This window comes from Pistacia vera, unplaced genomic scaffold, assembly GCF_008641045.1.
Source record: "Pistacia vera cultivar Batoury unplaced genomic scaffold, PisVer_v2 Contig123, whole genome shotgun sequence".
Lineage (NCBI taxonomy): Eukaryota > Viridiplantae > Streptophyta > Magnoliopsida > Sapindales > Anacardiaceae > Pistacia > Pistacia vera.
In genome coordinates, this window is record NW_022195282.1 from 911305 (window position 1) to 934478 (window position 23174).

The window sequence follows — 23174 nt, forward strand, 5'->3', positions numbered from 1 at the left end:
ACTCAACAATTTTTAAGCTATTGGATTATTATGAATTAATGGTCATGAATTTGTCTCGCAAATCTGTGTCAAAAATATGTGTTACAATAGCTTGACCCTTTAGTAAATAATAAAGATCTTTTTAGTTAAGTATTTAGCTAAAATGTTCATGTTTGTTATCGTAAAAAAGAAAAAAAAAAAAAAAAATAGAAATCAGTGAAGTAGTAACTAGTAAGTGAAAGCAAATTTGTAAAAGAATATAATAGGTGTGACCTAACCTTAGTCAAATGTCTCAAAAAGTTACCACTGGTTACTGTAGATACATTTTCACTTTACAGCCATTATAAATGTTTTATTCAGCAGATTATAACAAATTGTAGTCAACTATGATGACAACTTTAAAATATGAAGTAGTATTCCTGTTGTGCTAGTCAAACATTTGATCTTGTAATCTCTGTACTCTGGCCTGTTATAATTATTAGATGCATAATAATTAAAAGTGTAGTAAGCTTAAATCTTTACTGGATTCAGGTTATTTACATAGCACCTTTGAAGGCGATTGTCCGGGAGAGAATGACTGACTGGAAAAATGGTCTTGTCTCTCAGCTTGGGAAAAAGATGGTGATAACATTTATTTCTTGCATCCCAACCAACCACCTCCCTCCAACACAGCGCCCAACACACACCCCCCCCAAACAAACACACACACACACAAAAGTAAAAACCATGCATGTAATTACCTTAATTTTTTTGTCCAGGTTGAAATGACAGGAGATTATACTCCAGATTTGATGGCCCTCTTGTCGGCAGATATCATTATATCCACTCCTGAGAAGTGGGATGGTATTAGTCGTAATTGGCATACTCGTAGTTATGTCACAAAGGTGCATTTATTCACTATTTGGCATAGTTGTGATAGCAGTCTGCTCATTTATTTTCCATATTACCATGTATTTTATATCTGCAATCTTTAATCAATAGGTTGGGCTTATGATTTTGGATGAGATTCACTTATTGGGTGCTGATCGAGGACCCATCCTTGAGGTATTTAGTTTTTAGCTGATGTGACATACTTGCAAGTGTCTACTTAATTATTAAATCTGGTTCTCAGAATTTCATTATATTCCCGTGCACCTTTATATTAAAGGAATCACCAAATATTCATGGTGTATTTTGTCCAAGAAAGTTTCTTATCTTAAGAGGCTTTTATATATAACATGAATGACTGATCAAAGGATGATTTGGTAAAATATCAGTGTAATTTTTCTGTAAAGTTTGGGGTGTTGACCAAGCTACATTATCAAATAATATGATTCCTTAAAAGCCAATCTATGTTTGGTTTATATTGCATTACCCTTCAGAAGTTCTATTGATTCCTTTGAAAGCCTCAACCTTGGACCTTATGTTTACAGGTAATTGTTTCAAGGATGAGATATATATCATCACAAACAGAGCGTGCAGTACGGTTCATAGGTCTTTCTACAGCTTTGGCAAATGCAGGGTTGGTTATACATATAAATACAAATTCTTTCTTTTATTTTCTAGAGTCTCCTTGCTTCTTGTGTTGGATCTCACGTCAGTGAATCAGATAGCTGGATATGATGTACTGAAAGCTGTTAATGCTGGCAAAGAATAAATATTGTCTAATTTGCAGGGCCATAACTTATCAAAAGTATTTTGGTTAAGAAAGTTTTGCTTTGTTGGAGTGAAAAATCATATTGTCAAAATATGGATCACATATATCTTGCATCATTCATGAGTGGAGTAATGATATCATTAGTACCATTTTGATAAAACTGCATCATGTGCAATAAAATAGGAAAGATTGCTACCGGTTTTATTTAACTTGGAAAGGAGTAAAATAATGACTTGTATTATCAATTCCAAGTTTGATACTGTTTGGTAAGTTCTGCCCTTTGTGGTATGGATGATTACAGATATTAATATTAGAAAAATCTTAAAAGTGATATCAACCTTTTCTGATAGATGCATGAAATTTTCATATGCATATGGAAGAAATGAAATTCTGATCTATGCAATGTTCCTCTGAATTTGTTTAAGAAAACCTTTGGAGCATGTTGTCATGAGGTACACACTTGTTTTAAATCTTTTGTAATTGTCAATTGCCTGCAGGCAAGTATCCCCTTGCATTATACTGAACAATGTAGTTGATAGAATATTATTCAAGATTGCTGTAGTTATCCTGCTGTTAAGATGCTTTCTTCATTCATGTATTTGAAGCTAGGACTGTGATTGCTGTTACTTTTTTTTCAGGATGTCTTGTGAATTTGAGAAAGAGAAACATTATTGGCCTGGCAACTTCTATACAATTACGGTTTCCTCATTTTTTTCTCTTGCTCTTCTTATTTAGCGATTTGGCTGATTGGCTGGGCGTAGGGGAAGTTGGACTCTTCAATTTCAAGCCAAGCGTGAGGCCTGTACCGCTTGAAGTTCATATTCAGGCAAGTGGATATGGTGCTTTTCTAGAATTTTTTCTCTTTTTTCTCTCTCCATAAAGGTGAATAAATTTCATCTTGTGAAGACTATCTTTCTTTAAATTTATCAAAGAAAGTCTCCTTAAAATTTTCTCAAGAGTTATACGAATTGGATGTAACTTAATTTAATTTTTTTATGCATGATGTCAAGTACAAAATTTAAGTGTAAAGAATTATATTGATTTAACTTGATGATCTCATTAGCAGTTTGTATTATGAAAAGTCAAATAAGTATTTAATCTGCCATATTTATTTGCTGTTATTTGAAAGCTTAAAAGAGGATAAGAGAGAATGGAGAGTAGATTCTTCCTGTGAAAATAACTAATGAGTCTTTTTAGCTAAACATGTTACTTTCTTTTGAACTAAAGTATTTGATTGTGGCTTTGAGCCAGCATTGGTGAAGTGAGAGCGGTTTACTAAGCAGGGAGAGAAAGAGAGAGTGTAATTTTAATCTTATAGTTTTGGATAGTCATCAGTGAACAACTGGGAGCAGACTTTGTTGCTAGAAGGCCTGCCACTAGATTATTATGTCTTCTATTGGTTAAAACCAATTTTTAAATTCTAGGGGGCAGCATGCATTGATGTTATAGTGGCTTGATGGATGAAATATCAGATGATGTGTTGTAAATTTTCTTCTATAAACACTTATACCATTATGGAGTTGTTTATAATTCATGAATTATTATTGCTTCAACTATAAGGTTATAATCTCTTCTAAGCCAATGAGTCTTGGTTTTGGTTTATCCTCTTAACTTGTCCACTAAAATGCTTGTCTCAATAAACACAGATGGCTATTATCATCTATTATTCGTGATTACCTTATGTGGTTGATGCGCATCCCAGCGTGTCTTACACGTATTTGCTTTTAACAACTATAATCACTTAAATGAGCAGGGATATCCTGGAAAGTTCTACTGCCCAAGAATGAATAGTATGAATAAACCAGCATACGCTGCAATATGCACCCATTCACCTACCAAACCAGTTCTCATATTTGTTTCATCCCGTCGTCAAACAAGGCTTACGGCACTGGACCTTATTCAGGTGTGATCTAGTTTTTTCATTATGGGTATGGATTGTTCCGTAGTCTTGACTTTTTGGTGTTTTTGTGTAATTGAAGTTTGCAGCTTCAGATGAACATCCAAGGCAGTTTCTGAATCTGCCAGAGGAAGATCTGCAGATGGTACTTTCTCAGGTCACTGATCAGAACCTAAGGCACACCTTACAGTTTGGTATTGGGCTGCACCACGCTGGACTGAATGACAAAGATAGATCTCTGGCTGAAGAACTTTTTGCCAACAACAAGATTCAGGCACCTCTTTATCACCTGAATTTTTTTTTTTTTTCCCTTTTTACCTGGAAAGACATAAATACTGACTGAAAAAATGCAACTTTTCATCTGGCCCAGGTGTTGGTTTGTACTAGCACTTTGGCATGGGGCGTAAACCTTCCAGCACATCTGGTTATTATCAAGGTGAGGCAAAGCCATGTATGGTATGTTTGCGTATTTACTTCGTATAGTTGCAGTTTTCAAAGGTAGAAATTGAGTTTAGTATTCTTTGGAAGTTTCACTGCTTTATGTTTAGCACATTCTGTTGTTGGAGATTTTGGGTGTGCTTAAAAAAGATAAAAAGTTTATCAAATAATGAATTTTTAGAAGAAAAAAATTAAAATTTGGTAAGGTATGCTCTACTTTATTGTCTAATTCTTATGAAAAAATATTGTTTGGGTCATTAGGATTCCAAGCTCATCTGCTTTTCATGAACCTGTCCCTGAAAAAGAATGTGGCCAAAACCTATCCTCTCTGACTAATTTACTTGATACTGGAAAATAGGATATTTACTCTAATTTGGTTACATGGTATTATGCATTTTTTTTTTTTTTTTGATTAAGGAAAATATGCATAATACTGCATTCTTGAAAGTGAGACCATGAATTAAAAGGCCTGAATAATTTCTTCTCCAATTTAGCCTTTTTGTCCCTTGATGGGGAGATATCACCTGTACAGTGGACAGCTGGTCTACCTTTGTACTTTATTTCTTCTTTTTATAAAATATTTCCCTTTTTACTGTTGAAAAGATAAATAAATAATGCTGAATGCTTTGGAGATCATTGCCTTTGTTGGAGCTTTAGTAATGCTTTTAAGAACGTTTGATATTTAGGTGGCTACATGTATAATCTCCTCAACCATTTTTGAACCATTCCTTCTTCCCCACATATGGTGCCAATTAATAAATGTTGCATGTTTTTTGCAGGGAACAGAATATTATGATGGAAAATCTAAGAGATATGTTGATTTTCCAATCACTGATATCTTGCAAATGATGGGTCGCGCAGGGCGCCCGCAATATGATCAACATGGGAAAGCAGTAATTCTTGTTCATGAACCAAAAAAGAGCTTCTACAAAAAGGTCAAATTATAAGTAGTTTATGTTACTAGTGATTTTAATAGCCGTCTGTTGCAGAAGCTGGATTAATGTGGTATTTCTATTTGCAGTTTCTGTATGAACCATTTCCAGTTGAGAGTAGTCTGAGGGATCAATTGCATAATCACTTCAATGCAGAGATTGTTTCTGGAACAATATGCCACAAGGAAGATGCCGTGCATTATCTTACATGGACTTACTTATTCCGTCGACTGGTATGTGCGTGATGGTTATAGTAAAAAGTAAAGAATTAAAAATAATTTTAAAAAAAACTGGTTGCTGTTAATTTAAATTTTTCTAGCTCTTAACTATGTAATTAGTTATCTACTTTTTCGAGATATAAGTTTGTGTCTTTGGGAGGTAGAAAGATTCATGTTGTCTAAATTGATTAGTTAGCCACACACACACACACAAACAAACATATATAATTGAAAATTCTCAGATGCAGACGTCTTTAAAATTTTAACATGCAAACCAAAGGTGAGCGCTCGATCACTAGCTTTTGAGTTTAGGGTTTGTGAAATTAGTGATCAAGAGCTCACCTTTGGTCTGCACCTTCAAAATTTAAGGCCAAACATTTCTTGCTTTTGTTTTGGATATATATGAACATCTCTTGCTTATAGAAGATTCAAAGACAATGGCTTTCTTATTCTTTGAGACTGGTCATTGATATCACGAAGAAGTTCTTACTGAAGAAATTCTATATTTTAGAGTGTTAATCCAGCCTACTATGGACTAGAGAATACAGAAGCTGCAGGCGTGAGTTCATACTTGTCTAGGTAAAATTATGATTAGCACAGCCTGGAACTGCTACGTTTTGGTGTATCCTTCAATGTTGGAGACACTACATAAACAACTATTTTTGCAGATTAGTGCAGAGCACATTTGAGGATCTGGAAGACAGTGGATGCATCAAGATGAATGAAGACAGTGTGGAGCCTATTATGCTGGGCTCAATAGCATCTCAGTATTACCTGAGCTACATGACTGTGTCAATGTTTGGGTCTAACATAGGGCCAGATACATCTCTTGAAGTAATAAGAATATTCTGTATTTTTTTGATATCATTTTTTCTTATTACTTCAAATATCTTCTTTCTTATAATTTTATTTTATCTTAGGTGTTTTTGCATATTCTCTCTGGTGCTTCTGAATATGATGAACTTCCCGTGCGGCATAATGAGGTAATTTGTTGGCTTATACTTGTGATCTTAATCTATTTCTACTTGAGTAGAATCATAACATAGGTTAAAGTTAATGAAAGTTGTAATAGTATTATTCAGTGCTATGTCTTGATTGGGTGGAAATCAAAAGTTACTTATATAGAATGCTTTGTTATGTTCTGTAATATCCAGTGTTTATTTTTTTTCCTCTCTAAAATTGAATTATCCTAACTGAAATTGAATTAGGTATCCCAAAGCAAGTTTAAAAGACCTATTTCCTTCTCTAAAAACAATTTTACATTCCAATGTCTTCTTGAAGCCCTTGACATCTTTTGCATTTTTTATCCCTTCATGGTTTTTGATTGCATGTATATTTACCTGCATTCTGATTATTGATGCTCCATGGAAATATTCAGCTTTTACCTATTTCTGGCTTTTAACAAATAGAAAATTAAAAAGGTACTTCTTAAGATTTACTTAGAGCATCATCATAAGGATGCCTGTACAAATGTCTCTAATTGGATTTTATAGTACTTGAGATATTTTATATATTTTATTCACTGGTAGAAGTAAAATTTTCAGAATTGGTAGTTTATTGATGGAGACATTTATTTGTTTTTGATCATGATATGTTCTTGGTGTAACATAAGATTTCCCATCCAAATGTTAATTGATTTGCCTGTTCTAATAAACTTAGTTATGATGTAATTGCTTTGTAAACTTCTGTCTTGTTTATTGAATCTGAAGTTCATGTATTGAAGTTGACTTATCCATTAGCTGCGTCATGTTTATCCATTAGCTGCATTTTATATTTTATTTTGATAGAAGATATTATTTTTATATTGGTATTGTGTTTCCATTTTTCTCTTTTCTAGGAAAATTATAATGAAGCATTATCCCAAAGAGTAAGACATGCAGTGGACAAGCATCGCCTAGATGATCCACATGTCAAAACAAATCTGCTATTCCAGGTCATTGTTTTTAGACAACATCTTATAATTGATGAAAATGGATTTTTTCAGTTTTTTATTTTTATTTTCTTTGCTTACATTTATATCTTCTTCCTACTAATCATTTCATTCACTTTTTATACGTGATGCTTTGGATTTAGGCACATTTTTCTCAATTAGAGTTGCCTATCAGTGATTATGTCACTGACTTGAAGTCAGTGTTGGATCAAAGCATACGCATCATCCAGGCCATGATAGATATATGTGCTAACAGCGGGTGGCTTTCAAGTTCAATCACTTGCATGCACCTTCTCCAAATGGTCATGCAGGTATTTCTCTTGATATTCCATTTTTTGTCCATCTCAAATAAACAATAGATATCGATTGAATGTCACAATTTAATCATATGAAGTTTATTTCTACTCAAGCAGTTGAAATAAGGGCATAAAATAATTATTGATTGGAATATATTCTGGATTAATCTTCACCAAACCTATGTATATTGTAATGCTTCTTAAAAATCTAATATCCGGTATCCAGAGAAGGTTTATCATCTTTTCCTCTGTGTCTCATATCTGATATGTTTTCTATCTTCGCAGGGTTTATGGTTTGATCAGGATTCTGCCTTGCGGATGTTGCCATGCATGAACGATGATCTTGTGGGCTTACTAAGAAAAAGAGGAATCTCCTCTGTTCAGCAACTATTGGATATTCCGAAGGCAACTTTGCAAACCATGATTGGAAATTTTCCTGTTTCAAGATTATACCAGGTGCACATTGTCCTCTAGATGCTGGTGTTTGTTTCATGCTAGGACTGAATTTTATCTCTTTTTGCATCTACCCAAGGGGGAAACGGATGGAAGTCATCAAAATGTTTTTGGGTTTAGCTGTCTTTTAAGCTTTTTTTCTCCTTTTCTAAATTCTGTTAGGAACCTTAGTGAGCTAGGCTGGGCACATATTGGTATCTGACATGTCCGAGTTTTCTTGTTAGCATAACCTTTGCAAGGTAGGGCTTGCCAAATAAGATACAAAATACTTGTGCTTAATCATTAGAATGGAAGGTGGTTTCTTGTTTTGTCTTTGTTGTCAATATGTTCTCTGATTTCATTTACGTTGGTTTGCGTCTTATTATATTTTATCAGGATCTGCAACATTTCTCTAAAATTCAAGTGAAATTAAGAGTTCAAAGGAGGGACACTGAGGGTGGAGAATCTCTCACACTGAACATCAGAATGGAGAAGACCAATTTGCGGAGGAACTCATCAAGAGCTTTTGCCCCTCGATTCCCTAAGGTGAAAGATTAAGCTAATTTATTATAGTAGTTTATGGCAAAGACTAAGTTTAATATTCTTTTTGCAGCTAAAAGATGAAGCATGGTGGTTAGTTCTCGGTAACACCTCAACCTCAGAATTATATGCTATCAAGAGAGTTTCTTTCACTGATCGCTTAAATACCCACATGGAGTTGCCATCAAGCACGACCACTGTCCAGGTTAAAAAGCTATTGAATTCATCATTCTTTTGTTTTATTTTTTCACTTTTTTTATTTAGTTGTACGAAAAATATTACTTTGCCAAAATCTTTCAGTTGCCAGATAACATTTCTCTATTTCAATATTGCGAACATGATACCTGGACTTAGGCAATAAAATTATCATAGTGGCAATAAGAAGTATCCTATTTTAAGATATTTCTGAACATACCCTAGATTTTGTATGAGTGGGTAATCATATATAAATCCTTCCATCATTGAGATGTTTTACCCGAGACTTTTCATCAACAGTTGTGGCCTTGCAAGGCTTATGGAAATGAGGTTGCCCAGCTTATTCTAGTATTTATTACTGAATTTGAGTCTTGATGAAGTTCCTTTACACTTTATATGGAAAGAAGAGATTGCATCTCTGTTCAAGGCAGAAATTGTTTCATCTGGTTTTGTCACATAGAGAAATTGAGTCTCAACTCTTCTCTTGATATAATTTCTGAATTCTTTTCCTTTTTCCAGGGGATGAAATTGATTGTAGTTTCAGATTGCTACATTGGTTTTGAACAAGAACATTCTGTTGAAGGACTGGTCCATCTCAGAAATAGAAATCAGTAATGTGGGAATATGATGGGTTACGAGAAAAGAATACGTAAATCGTCTTCAAAGTAACACCAAGGCGGGGGCAGTCCAGTGTTTACTCTGGATTATTTTTTAAATTATATATATGAAAAGATTCTTAGTCGGATGTTTAGATACTAAAAGCTGTGAATATCTCAATTGGTATGGCGAAAATTTTGTTGCAATTCATTAAATTATCATTCCGATGACTCTTTACTTGCTTCCATTTCATCTGCTCTTTGTTTTTTTCAAAGATAATAACTTCTCTGATTCATCTCAATTTATTTGTATATATTTAGTTTTACTCGTGGTAGAGTTACCTTAAAGCTAGGGACTTTCCATCACAAATCCAGTGATTTGCAAAATTATTAGTCAGTTTGTGCTGACGCTAGGTGAAGTTCATGCACAAAGATGTGTACTAACTAGTACTAAGCTGATACTGGCTAAGATTTTCGATTACAGCGGTAATGAATATAGTCAATGATCTCAATCCCATCCAAAGTTCATTGTTTATAAATCAATAGTTTAAATCAATTCGAACTTTCTTCTACTGCAGAATAGACCAAAATTCTGAATCCCAGAATTTTATTAAGTTTTAAACAGTTGCAGTTACAATCATGGCTCAGTTACAATTTTAAACCGGATAAAAGAAAATGAATAGTCCAATTCAAATTTATTTACAAGGTATACGTATTTAATTTTACAAAGTATACAACAAACTAAACCCTATGGTAGTATGATTTCATTTAAAAAAAAACGCCCTACTCCCAATCAGCATCAAAGAATCCCGCATCTTTCATTTCAGAGTAATATGCACTATCCAAAAGAAAATCTTCCTCCTATAAACATCATATAATCCAGCAAGCTCATGTTATTATTAGGACATAATTAATCATAAATAAAGCCCGGAAAATTAACATCTTTAACAATTAACAAAGGAGATAGTAGTGGGGATGATCACCTGGAAAAAGTCTGCCAGAAAAGTCACAAACAAGAAAGGAAGATAGAGTGCATGATAGCAGACAACTGTGAGATTATACAACCTGAAAAGAAAAAAGATAAAACACTTCATGAGTACTAAATTTAATAGCTCTCTTTTTTCTAAATGAAAATTAATATTCTGAGTACCAAATGCCAAAACCAGCTCCGATTCCAGCAAGAACACAACCAAACAATGCAACTGCACTAACGAAGAACATCACAACGATGTAGTGGTAAAATGCTGGCCTAGCTGCAAATTGTAGAAAATGTTAGTTTATCCGATCCCTTGCTATAGTAATATGATAATCGAGCAAATAATGTTACTCACAAGGCAACTTCTCTCTCCACTTTGAGAAATGCACAAATAAAATGAAGCCATAAACTGCAGTAAGTAATAAGTTGTGGATGATCCACATGCCCCACTTCATCCGATGAGTACTTTCCAGATCAAAGAACAGTGGGGACCCAAATCCAAAAACATATATTACCTGATAGTGAAGAGTTCAAGGTAAATTAGGATTGAAATTGTTATAAGATCAATATTTTCAATGGTTTAAGCACAACCACAGAATGTGCAAGTAAAATAAAAACCACAATATAAATATAATGTATAACTTGCTACTTTCATGTGATAAAAAGAACTCAGGTTCAAATATCAGGGCAAAATCAGTTGAAAATTAAAAAATTATAGGATATATTTAATCATTCAAGTTGCCTTATTTTACGCAATTGGATCTGAAACAAGATTAGTAAATTAGCTGATTCTGCTACTAATAAACACGCCAAGTATCCCCAGAAGTGGAAAAGACCGTCACCTTAACATCCTCCCACTGGAAGTAATTCTTGCTTCAGGGTGAAAAGAGGAACTGGAATGAAATCAGGAGTAGTTGACAATAAGCAAATAAGCATGAAAATAAGTGAGTATAATCTTCTCATGTCGTAAATATTACTTAAACATATACCAAGTCCAGTCATTTCATTTGAGGGTACCTCACCAAGAGATTATGAGATTATCTATTGTGCTGTCAACTGGGAACAGGCACATTATTTATTGGATTTCAAATATTTCTAGAAATGCTCCTTCAATCTTTCGAACACTAATTAAACTATTATCAAACAAAGGAATCTCTATAGTCTCCTAGTACAAGTCTGAGATGTATGATTCACAATATCTAAAATTCAACTGTGTTAAATGATACTTCAATTGTCACTGCAATCAGACAATTATGAGTATCTCACTTTTTTTTTTTTTTTTTTTTTTTGGTGGTAAGAACCAAACTAATATGTATCTTATTGTAAAACGAAAAAAATTCCTACAAAACGACTTTGACGACAAATGACATATACCTCTTTACAAATTGCAAGCTCAATTCCTAGTCCAGACACAGTCAGGGGTGGAGGGGATCTAGAAGGGGAAGGGTTAACCCCAATTACAAAGCTTATCGATAGGACTAATACATACACATTCAATTATAGAGAAAAAAATCCACATGTATGCATGCTTACTTTCAAAGCATGAGCAAACATTACCTTAAGAAGCATATCCACACCAACAATTATCCCCGATATTATAAAAGTGCGCGCTAGAGTCTCCAACCGCTAGCATAACTTTCCTGGAGCAAAAAGCCCACCAAACTGATTCCAGATAGCATTGCGGATGCTGTAAACAGTGACAGGATATTCCAAGCAACTCCTTCCCAGTAGAGCATTGCCAAGCCTGCTCATCAAGCAACACTATTTACAATCAATATGATAATTTATATTTTCTACTAGTATTAACTATTAACTATTAACAGTTAAACATAATGCAAAATACCAGTCTTACGTTCTCACATTTTAAGTTTTACATTCAATATTACAATTTTCATGCTCCCCACGCAATTAAAGTCACCCGGCACGCATGCCATATAAACAAATTAATGTTTTTCATAGTATCAATACCTTAAGGTTCTATAGAAACTTATGAGATAGCACATTTTAGTAGTGATATGGACTGAAAAAAGAATGGAAAATTGTAATTCAATATTTCGGAATTTTGTTTCAAAAACAGACACATTAAATTCTTCATTTCTTTACTTCCCTTTTTTTTTTTTTTTTTTTTTTTTCCGACTCCCACCAGCTAAAATTAATCCAGATTTTATATTTTCAGCTACAAGCTATAAAAAAATTAAAAACAAAAATAAAAGAGAAATAATTTGAAAAAGGAAAAACAAGAGACTGAAGAGAGCACCAAGCGAGGTTGATAAACAAGCGAGCCAAAGAAGAGCATAATAACTCATAATATCGAGCTTCCATTGCACAGTTTCCTCAAATTCTTCTTCGCGTGAACCGCCAGGTAAACAAGAAAAGACGCCGGCACCACCAACACGACATCATACAAGACCCCGTGGCATTGCCGATCGCTACCATCTTGACCGCCGATTTTCGCGGGAACGAAAGGTCAGGTGTTGGCGGGAGCGGACGGAGATGTTGGTGACATCCGTGGTTACGTTAACATCGCTTCGAGATTGATCGGCATGTTCTCTTTCGTTTCGAGAATCCTAGAACGGACGGCTCTGATTAGATCGGACATGATGATAGTGATCGTCTTTACTTATTGATGATAATGAATCTTTTAAGTTACAGATTGGAGTTTTTGTTTCAGAGATTTTCTTCTACAGCCTAGAAATGATCAGGAGCGTCAACGACAAAAAAACGACTGCGTTTTATTTATTTACTTTTTTATTTCATTATGAAGTTTGGGATTTAATGTTAATGTTGACTAGAATTTATATAATTATTAATTGCAATGTCACTTTCTAAAAAGAAATAAAAAATAGAAGGTTTATATCAAAATTCAAAAAAGTTATTGTATTCAATCTAAAATTATATTATTATTATCTCATATCATTGTAGAATATTATATTTCTAATAAATGATTCAAAAGATTTATCTTAAATCGTTTGATGCATATCCCAAATTCAATTAAATCATAACTTGCAACTCTCTCAGCAAGTACATTAATTTTTCTTAATTTATTTGATATTAAAATTTTAGGTCCAAACAAAACTTTGGAATTTAATTTAGGATTTTTTTGTTTTTTTTTTTTTTTTTGATAATTGAGGTTTTAAGGTCAAATTATGCGTATTTAACATATCAATATGTTATATTATATATATCATTAAATTTTTATCACGTGATTAATTCAACAATCATTTTAAGTGTGAAACAGCATTACAGACTTGTATGTTTAGCTGAAAGCCCTTTATCCTCACAATTTCAAGTCATTCAACACACAACTGATAATTTCATAGAATAGTCGTTTGACAAAGAAGTTCCAAAGTCTAACATATTAATCATATACTTACTCTATATATATAACATATATAATTTAAGAGATACATTAGCTGTTAAGATAAATAGATAAAAAATTTAATATTTAACTAATAGATTAACTATTCTATCATTAATACATTATGTCATACCGACATACCAATCTCTTTAAGGGTAGGTCTCAAATTAAAAAAAAAAAAAAAATTATATAAAAAAGTCTCTATTAGAGTCTCTCTTTACCTTTTGGGATTCTATGTGTCTTTATTAATTTGTCATTTTTGTCATTCCCTTTCCATTAATTTAGTCTATATAATATAAATATATCACATAAATCACTATTAATTGTGATTTTTAATTCTATGATTTGACCTCATTGTCATTTCATCTATATTTACTTTTATGTCTTTCACCCATCTACCTAATTAATTATTTAACATACACCAATTAGCTCTACTAATAAAAGATTTCATACTGTGACCTACACCCCTTTTTAATAGTTTAATAGAAATAAAAATTAGTAATTTATATAATTATAAACTACTAATCTATTTAATAATTATCATTATTTTTTCCTAGTTTTAATAAATCTCGAATAATTAATGATAATGATCGTGACATAATTAAAAAAATAAAATTATAATTCAATTTGAACCATTCTTGAAACTTTGACAATGAGAATCTAGTATTATAAGAAAGCATAATTGTTTACTATTTATTTTTTAAAAGAAGTTAATCATATATAACATTATTTTAAAAGTGCATATATCTTAATTCATTTTTCCATTCAGCCTTGCTTCTTCCCTTCCAATTTCTTCACAAATTTTCATAAGACATCAATAAGACAATAACATTAATTGCTAAGAAAAGAATTTGAATTGCAAATTATATCAAGATTTAGGATTTAAGGTTAGGGTTTTTTTTTTCTCTTCATATTGAAAAAGTTTTTCCGCGCAAAAATTTTCTGATCTTTCCTTGTAAATTGGATGTTGTTTTCAATATATTTGCTCAAGGTTTTGCTTCTCTTCATATTGAAAAGAAAGAACACAATATATTATTGTGTTCTTTCTTTTCAGCTTCTTGATATTATATTATTTCATTTGCTCAAAATTGGGTGGTTTTTTAAAATATTTTCACTAGTTGATTGACAAATAATGCAGAGCCGCAAAGGTCCCCTTTGATAAAATCTTGGGCCCGCCACTGGATACTAAACACTTTGACTCCGTTTTGTTCGGTATTTTACACTTTTGAGAATAGTTTTCTGAAAAACAGTTGGTTGAGTTGGATTTAATAGTTTTCTGAAAAAAGTATTTGTATTTAAAAATGTTGTTTATTTATTAGAATTTCTTGTGGGGTCAATAGATCACTTTGATTTCACTTTGACATCTGTGCACCTGCGCCTAGTGTTGTGTATTACTTTTATGAACTCTCATGTCACTCGCACCATCAGTAAGTTAGCTAAACGCAAGGGTATTTTTGGTTGTATCTAGATCTAAAAGGAACTGAAAACGCAACAACGATTCTTGACAGCAAGATGGAGAAAGTGTTCTATGGGTTTGGGCTGAGTCTGAAACTTTGTTGTATGATCTGAAATTTTCAGTGAAGAAGGAGAAGAAAAAAAATTGGTGTTTTGTGCTTGGTGCCTTGGTTGATGGACTGAGAGAGGGGAAGGGATTCACGGCTCTGCTTTGGTGGAGAATAATGAAGTAAACGAAGAGAAGAAGGAAAAAAAAAGCTCAGTAACAATTGGGCGAGAAGGAGAAAAAGTTATTTCAGTGTTGTTGATGCTCGATTTGCGCACCAACCAATTGTCACGTGGGTGACACTGTTTTATGAATTTTATGCTCGTGACAATGGATGCCTTTAAAAGAAATAAATGAAAAGAGGCTTTTTAAGTGGTTCGGATGCTAAGGTAGCATATCCTACGTCCACTGATTTTGTATAGATGTTGGTGTGGGTCAGGTCGCTAAGCGGACTGACGTACAAGAGAGTTAATAAAAGAACTTTGCTCTTACTTCTTACAAGAGAGAGAGTTATCTCTGGATAATGAATGAACCAACACCNAAAAAAAAAATCTATGAAAAAGTCTTCATTAGAATCTCTCCTTATCTTTTGGGATTCTGCGTGTTTTTATTAATTTGCCATTGTTGTCATTCTCGTTCCCTTAATTTGGTCCATATAATATAAATATATCACATAAATCACAATTAACTATGATTTTTAATTCTATGATTTGAATTCTTTATCATTTCATCTATACTTACTTTTCTGTCTTTCACTCCTCTACCTAATTAATTATTTAACATACACCAATTACCTCTACTAATAAAAGATTTCATACTGTAACTTATACCTTTTTTTAATAGAAATAAAAATTAGTAATTTATATAATTATAAACTACTAATCTGCTTAATAATTATCATTATTTTTCCTTGGTTTTAATAAATCTCGAATAATTAATAATAATGACGTGACATAATTAAAAATAATAATCAAATTATAATTCAATTTAAATCATTCATTGAACTTTGATCATGATAATCTAGTGTTACTAGAAAGCATAGGCTCCGTTTATTTTGTTATTCTTATCCCTATTCCCAAAATACTTGTTTGTTTTATTATTTGAGAAATACTATTCTATTTTTTTTAATTACTTTTAAACCCCTTTAGTTTATTAATTTAATTAAACACCTCCTAGAAAAAAAAATTAAAAATTAACAAAAACACCCCCACCCACCCATAGTTGTCAGATTCCGGCAACCACCGTTGGTGGTTACCGGAATCTGTCACAACAGTGTAGAAACAACCGGTAATTCGCCGATCTGTGACGGCAAAAAAAATGGTCGTCGTTGACGGTCAAATCTTGGCTATCGTTGACTAACAACGACGACCATATCTTTGGTCGTCGTTGACAGCCAAATCTGGCCTTTTGCGACAGTTGAAGGCCAGATTTGGCCATAGATCTGGCCAGATTAGTGGTGGATCTAACCAAAAAAGGTTATATCAACGCACAACCGGCCAGATTCAACCGGTATGCGTCGTAACGCAATTTTCCTGTTAGATTTCGGCGATGGTGGCCGGAATCTGGCACTATGGGTGGGTGGGGTGTTTTTGTCATTTTACAAAAATTGTATATATTGGGGTGTTTAGTTAAATTAGCAAACTTAAGGGGTTTTTTGTGAATTTTTAAATTTTATCTTGTAATACTCACCTTATTCAACTACCCAATATTATTCTCAAAATCCAATCTAAAATAATAAAACAAATGGACCCATAATTGTTTACTATTTATTTTTTTAAATAACTTGATCGTATAAAAGAATACTTTAAACTTAATTCATTTTTCCATTCGGCCTTGCTTCTTCCCTTCCAATTTCATCACAAATTTTCATAAGATATGAATAAGATAATAACATCAATTGGTAAGAGAAGAATTTGAATTGAAAGCAAATTATATCAAGATTTAGGATTTAAGGTTAGGGTTTTTTGTTTTCTTCACATTGAAAAAGTTTTTCCACGTAAAAATTTACTTGTCTTTCCCTGTAAATTGGATGTTGTTTTCAACACATTTGCTCAAGGTTTTACTTCTCATAGATTTATTTAAATAGGAAAGTATTATGTTATTGTATTTTTTCTTTTCAGCTTCTTGACATTATATTATTTCATTTGCTTTGGTGGTTTTTTAAAATATTTTCACTAGTTGATGGAGAAACAATGCCAGAGCCGCAAAGCTCCCCTTTGACAAAAATTTTGGGTCCCCACGGGATACTGAACACTTTCAATTTTATATTGCTATCCCCTTTAATTATAATATGCTCTTGTAGGCTGAAATTAAGTCATTATTTTTCCTTGGCAGTCTATATGCAAGTGCAATATTCTGAGGGCTTGATTTCGTGTTCATATGTTTAGGGAATAAAATTATACATTTCATTGCCAAACTTAATTTTATTTTAACAAAATATTTTCTGAACTTAAAGAAATAATAAAAAAAATCTAAAATATTAGTTTACACTATTTTATATGGTCAATTAATTCTTCCTCAATCCTAGTAATTGAGCTTAATGTATATTAATTAATATGATAAGATGTAGTATTACCAGTTACCACTGATACAATTCTTAACAATAAATAACATATCGACTTGATCAACTTAACTTTATAATAGAATATGAAGATTTAACCATCAATTATGAACCACCAGTTAGTATAAATAATTATAATTCAATATGCATACATGTGAAGTTAGGGCCAAAAATCGTCTTGGGCTTGACAAGGCTCAATAACGAAATAAACATGTCACGGCCCAAGGCCTCAACCCAATTCTGATTGGGTCTACACTTAAAATCACCTTGCGACCTACCCACTCTATGAGTTGGGTTATCCTATAAGTTAAGCTAAACTGAGTTTCAGCCCATTAGCCTGCAACAGTCTATAAATGGGAANTATGGAAAATCCATATCAAACATCTAAATTATAAGACCACATCAGGGAGTTTATGATATAATAAATATCTTTAGTGAAGTTGTAATCCTAATCTCCCTTGTTGATATTATAATTATCCTAATTTTATGTAATGACCAGTAGCACATTAAAAAAAAAAAAAAAAAATTCACCAATCTCATCAATATGAAACTTCATAAGCTTTTGGTGATAGCCTGGGCCTCGGATGGACGATCAAGGGGTCCGCCCGTTGTAAAGTGAGCCCAAAAGCCTCTTCCATATTCAATTTATCCAATGTCAGCCCGCTCGGAAGATCCCAATCAAAGGCATGGATCAATGTGGCCGTAAGCAGTTGGACCATGCGCAAGCCCATGCTCATGCCGGCGCAAATTCTTCGTCCGGCGCCAAATGGTATAAGCTCAAAATCATTTCCCCTAACGTCAACATTAGCCTTTTCTCCCCCGGGTAAGAACCTTTCGGGTCGGAACACTAGCGGCTCAGCCCATTCATTAGGGTCACGTGCGATGGCCCATACATTGACCAACAATGTAGAACCCTTCGGGATGTGGTAACCATTGATCTCACAGCTCTCAGCAGCTATTCGGGGTAAAGACAACGGCGTTGACGGGTGCAGCCTGAACGTTTCCTTGATGACGGCCTGGAAATATGTGAGTTTCGGTAAGTCCAATTCGGAGACCAATCGGTCTCGGCCCACAACCGAGTCGAGCTCATTTTTCACTTGGACCAAGATTTTGGGGTGGCGAATGAGTTCTGCAATGGCCCATTCCGTAGTGCTTGAGGAAGTGTCGGTCCCAGCTGTAAACATGTTCTGCAACAATTCAATGGAAATGTTAGTTGATGGGGTCACAGAGTCAAAGAGTTTTAGGTGTTTGGTTAAATACTGGGAAACAAAGAGTCCACGTCGCACCTTAAAAGAGTGAGTGAATCAGAATCTCTTTGAAAAATGCAATACAAACAAAACAAAATTGAAATGGGGCCTTGTCTTTCTGGGTATTGGGTAACCTTAATTATGCATACGACAATCAGGGGAAGCTGTGGGCTCCTTTATGTTATGTGTAATCAAGATAGTTATATGTCAACAGTCAACAATTATGGAAGGAGTATGATTACCTTACCTGATGGGTGAAATGTTATTAATGAAACCTCAGGGGGGAAATAAACTCATAAAACAATTATGTAACTAATAATAATTGATATTTATTAAATAGAATATTAAAATGAAGGACGAGAAAGTGAAGTTACCAAAAGTAACGCTTTAATTTCAGTTTCAGTGAGCTTCTCTCCCTCATCGTCAGCATTTTCCATCAACGAAATCAACGTACTCAACAAGTCCGTATGTTTTTCCTTCCCATCATGACCGTGCATTTTATGCTCCTCCACAATATCGCCCAAAAACTTGTCGAATCTTTTATGAAGCTTCTTCATCTTCGCTGCCACTCCCTGCAAGTCTAGCCACTCGAGAGAAGGGATAAAGTCGCCGATGTTGACAACTCCGGCCAAAACCATCACCTCCACCACCATCGATTTGAACTCATCGGCCTTCGGATCTTTGCCTCCGGTTCCGTCACCGAACACTCTCCGGCCGAGCATCACCCGCGATAGGGCGTTCACGGTGCACACGTTAAGAAGTTGCGCCAAGTTCACTTGCTCTGACTTTGACCCCGCGCTCGCCAACGCGCGTGTGAGCCCCGCCACCTCCCCCTAAATAATAAATAATTGATTCATCGTAATCACGATAAGAGATTGAAAAGGAGTGCCACTAGGCACAGATCCAACGGTTCAGATAAGAGAACGGGAATCTCAGCTAACACATAATAATTTATAATTGTTCACAATCCAAAATGTTAACTTTAACATCACTAGAACTTTCTTGAGTTTTAAAAATACGTAGAAAACTGAATTATAATATATTAAAAATAATTTATAATTCAATGTGTGAACCCAGAGTTGAGTGGACGAGGGCTGAAGAGTCCATTCAACTGTATTTTTTAATTTTTTCATACGGGCTGATTTCATAATTCTCAAACGTCTCAACAACTTTGAAAAAAGTAGAATAAAAACTCCTATTAAAATATAACAAAAATTTCTTTAAAATAATAAAAACTTTTTTTAAAAATATTAGTTAGTGCAAAATGCCCATTTTACCCTTGTTGAAATCCTGATAATTAAGCTGATTTCCTCCGTTGAACTGAAGAATCAAAATACACGTTGAGCTTTTTCATGCATACATGACAACTTCTTAATTAAAACAAACCTGTCGAACACTTCTGTAATCATCCAAGGCCTTGCCGGAGAAAAGATGGACGGAGCTAATCTTCCTCAACAGCCGCCACTTTGCGCCGTATGGTCGGAAAACAAGGTCCTGATAATTATAGGCAATATGTTTGGCACCGGAGTTCGGCGGCCGGCTTGAGAAATTAGTATCATGGACCTTCAAGAATTGGGCTGCCACCGACGCCGAAGCCGCCACGATGACATCAACAGAGCCCAGGCGGAGGTGCATGAGCGGGCCATAAGTTCGGGCCAGCGCCGCCAAAGAGTGGTGGGGCATCTGGCCCATGTGGGTGAGGTTCCCGATAATGGGCCGCGGCTTTGGGCCCGGAGGAAGACGGAGGGATTTCCGGTTGAAAAGTGAACTTAAATGGAAGATGAGATAGATAAAGACGGCAAGAAGTATGGAATAAAGTATGAAAGGAGACATGATTTCCCAGTTTTGTGAGGAAGAAAATGTGATAATAGACGTAAAGAGAAATAGTCTTGAGACTTGTTATATAGGAAAAATAAGCCGTGTTTAGATGTGAGGAATACAGTGGTCTGTTAGGTGGTGTCATATTATATAACTACCAAACGTGGTAGATGCACGTGAAATGAAAAGCAGTCAGGCAAATAAAATAAGAGTTATGTTACACTTAACGAATGTGTACCGAATTTGTATATTGAATAACATAGTAAAATCTTGATCGATTCATTATAAATTAATATTAATCAATGATTAGGATCTTATCACGTTATTTGATATACAAATTTAATGTGTAACTTTTGATAACTCTATTATTTTTCATAAAATAAATCATAAATAAAGAATTTGCTTCAACCAGTCTACAAGTTCGAGCTTTAACTCTTAATAATTAACAAGTGATTTGTCTTAAATTTTTGCATTAAATTACTGTATTAATTAACCAATTTTCATCAAGTTTTATAAAAATTCGTTTTAAAAGAGGTTACTTAAAGTTATAAACATCTTATTTTGTGTTGCATCTCAAAAATATTTATATAATTTAAAATAAATTACTTTAAATTTATTTTTGTAGACGATAAAATCTATGATTATAATTATGAGGATCGAATTTTGTGATGTGAGCCAGTAGAGGTTGAAAAAATGGGTCGGGCTAGGCAGGTCAAACCTAATTGGGCCTGTCTCAACTCGGCCCACCTTAAGGACTGGCTGGGTTCAACCCGGTCTAGGTATCCCCTGTCGGGTGGGTTGGGCCTTCATAGGCCAAGTCGACGGGTCATTTTTATTTTATTTTTTAAATAATCCGCCCAACCCATCGAGTTGGCGGTTGTCAACCCATTGAGTTGACATGCGGGTTGGCAACCGCCAACCATTGGACCGAAAAAAATTAAAAATTAAATATTAATTTTTTTTTTTTTTTTTTTGCAAAAACCCATTTTACCCTTCAAATATAGCTGTTTTATAGTAGTTGAAGGGGTCTTTTTGATAATTTTCTCTATAAATAGGGTCTAAACTTCTCGTATTTCCTTACATCCCAAATTCTCTCATTCTTTCATTTTCTCTATAAAAATCTCTCAAATATCTTTGTTGTCAATTTAATCTTATTTTAATTTTTATTAGTTTTTGCAATTTTCAATTCATATTTCCAAATTCCAATTTTCCTTCTTTAATTTTTTTATATCCAATTTTTTTTTTTTAACTAGTTAGGATAGATATTTCCATCTCACCATCAATTTCGATGATAAAGAAAATTATCCTAGTCCCCTTGAATTTACTAACATAAATGCAATAGATTCAAACAGTCCCGCTTTCCCATTCTCAGAATCTGATACACCTCATAATATTTCCCCTTCCTCCCCATGCTGCTACAGCTCCCGATGGTTCTAGAGATCGTTCTCATAATCATCGTCCAACTCCAACTCCATTTAAAGTAGAAGCGGGTTTATCAACTGCAGTCGAAACTGATGACATGCACACATCAGACATTTGGGTGCATTTCGAAAAGTTTTACGAGATATAAAATGGAGTTCAAATGAAGAAAGCAAGATGCAAATATTGTGGAAATATTTATAAAGCTGATGCAAATAATGGTACTAGTACTTTAAAATGGCATGCTAGTAAACATATAAATCATCATGAAAATAGAAAAACCAATCAAACTCAAATAACTAATATGGGTAATACTTGGCGTTATGATTCTTATGTATATAGGGAACAATTAGCTTTATATATTGTTGTAACTGATCAACCTATTAATATGGCCGAAGATAAATATTTTGAAAGATTTATTAAAAATTCATTTTTTCAAGAATTTAAAACTTATTCTAAAACTTCAACTAGAAATGATTTAATAAATTTGATTGGGAAAATGAAATTGGAATCAAGAAATAAAATACATAGTTGTCATGTAAGTGTGGCTCTAATTGTCGATATTTAAAGTCGTTGAGCTAAACATGATTATATTTGTGTGACTAGTCATTATTTTGATAACGAATATAATTAAATAAATCTTCATTGGGATTTAGATTAATGGATGTGGATCATAGTGGTCAACAAATTTATAATGAAATTGTTGAAGTTTTAGAAGATTACGATATTGTTCACAAAGTAATAAGTTTAACTTTAAATAATGTAAGAGCTAACAGTAGAGCTATAAATTTTTTAAGCAAATTTTCTTTTTATGACAATATGAAGTTTTTTCACCACTATTGTGCATGTCACATTATTAATTTAATTGTAAAAAGTGGTATGAAAAGAATTTGAAATAATATTGATAGAATTAGAGATTCTTTAGCTTGGATTACTAGTAGTAATAGAAGAAATGCTGAATTTCAAGATGATTGTAAAAAATCAAATTTGTCTCCTAGAACTTTTGCATTAGACATGCCTATTAGGTGGAATAGTACTTATTTAATGTTTGATTCATGTTTACCTTATGTAAATTTAATTAGTTATTTTGTAACAAATCATAGAGATCCTCATTATTTGGTAGAGATTGATTGACATATAACTCAAAAATTTCATTCTTTTCTTAAAATCTTTTATCTTGTCACTTTAAAACTTTATGGTGTGTAT

At 33.5% G+C, this 23174-nt stretch overlaps 2 protein-coding genes and 1 pseudogene across 2 annotated transcripts in view; 1 reads left to right on the top strand and 2 right to left on the bottom strand.

Annotated features, from left to right (window-relative positions):
* LOC116116617 (DExH-box ATP-dependent RNA helicase DExH14) overlaps window positions 1–9399 on the top strand; it is a 35392-nt gene extending 25993 nt beyond the window's left edge. Inside the window, exons 31-49 of the mRNA XM_031402681.1 lie at window positions 511–600; window positions 738–863; window positions 961–1023; window positions 1392–1480; window positions 2351–2441; window positions 3369–3518; window positions 3595–3786; window positions 3883–3948; window positions 4730–4885; window positions 4972–5115; window positions 5612–5679; window positions 5769–5934; window positions 6021–6083; window positions 6938–7033; window positions 7174–7341; window positions 7612–7782; window positions 8155–8304; window positions 8372–8503; window positions 9013–9399. Of these exons, the coding sequence (XP_031258541.1) occupies window positions 511–600; window positions 738–863; window positions 961–1023; window positions 1392–1480; window positions 2351–2441; window positions 3369–3518; window positions 3595–3786; window positions 3883–3948; window positions 4730–4885; window positions 4972–5115; window positions 5612–5679; window positions 5769–5934; window positions 6021–6083; window positions 6938–7033; window positions 7174–7341; window positions 7612–7782; window positions 8155–8304; window positions 8372–8503; window positions 9013–9108 (2277 nt within the window). The 3' untranslated portion in view covers window positions 9109–9399. The remainder of the gene's footprint in view (window positions 1–510; window positions 601–737; window positions 864–960; window positions 1024–1391; window positions 1481–2350; window positions 2442–3368; window positions 3519–3594; window positions 3787–3882; window positions 3949–4729; window positions 4886–4971; window positions 5116–5611; window positions 5680–5768; window positions 5935–6020; window positions 6084–6937; window positions 7034–7173; window positions 7342–7611; window positions 7783–8154; window positions 8305–8371; window positions 8504–9012) is intronic.
* A 292-nt stretch (window positions 9400–9691) lies between these two features.
* On the bottom strand, window positions 9692–12532 carry LOC116116471 (annotated as a pseudogene).
* Window positions 12533–17854: 5322 nt separating this feature from the next.
* On the bottom strand, window positions 17855–20569 carry LOC116116966 (flavonoid 3'-monooxygenase). Its single transcript, XM_031402999.1, has 3 exons — window positions 20118–20569; window positions 19106–19564; window positions 17855–18671 (listed from the first exon to the last, which is right to left on the bottom strand). The coding sequence occupies exons 1-3, from the start codon at window positions 20562–20564 to the stop codon at window positions 18024–18026; spliced, it is 1554 nt and encodes a 517-aa protein (XP_031258859.1). The 5' UTR covers window positions 20565–20569; the 3' UTR covers window positions 17855–18023.
* Between the last annotated feature and the right edge of the window lie 2605 nt (window positions 20570–23174).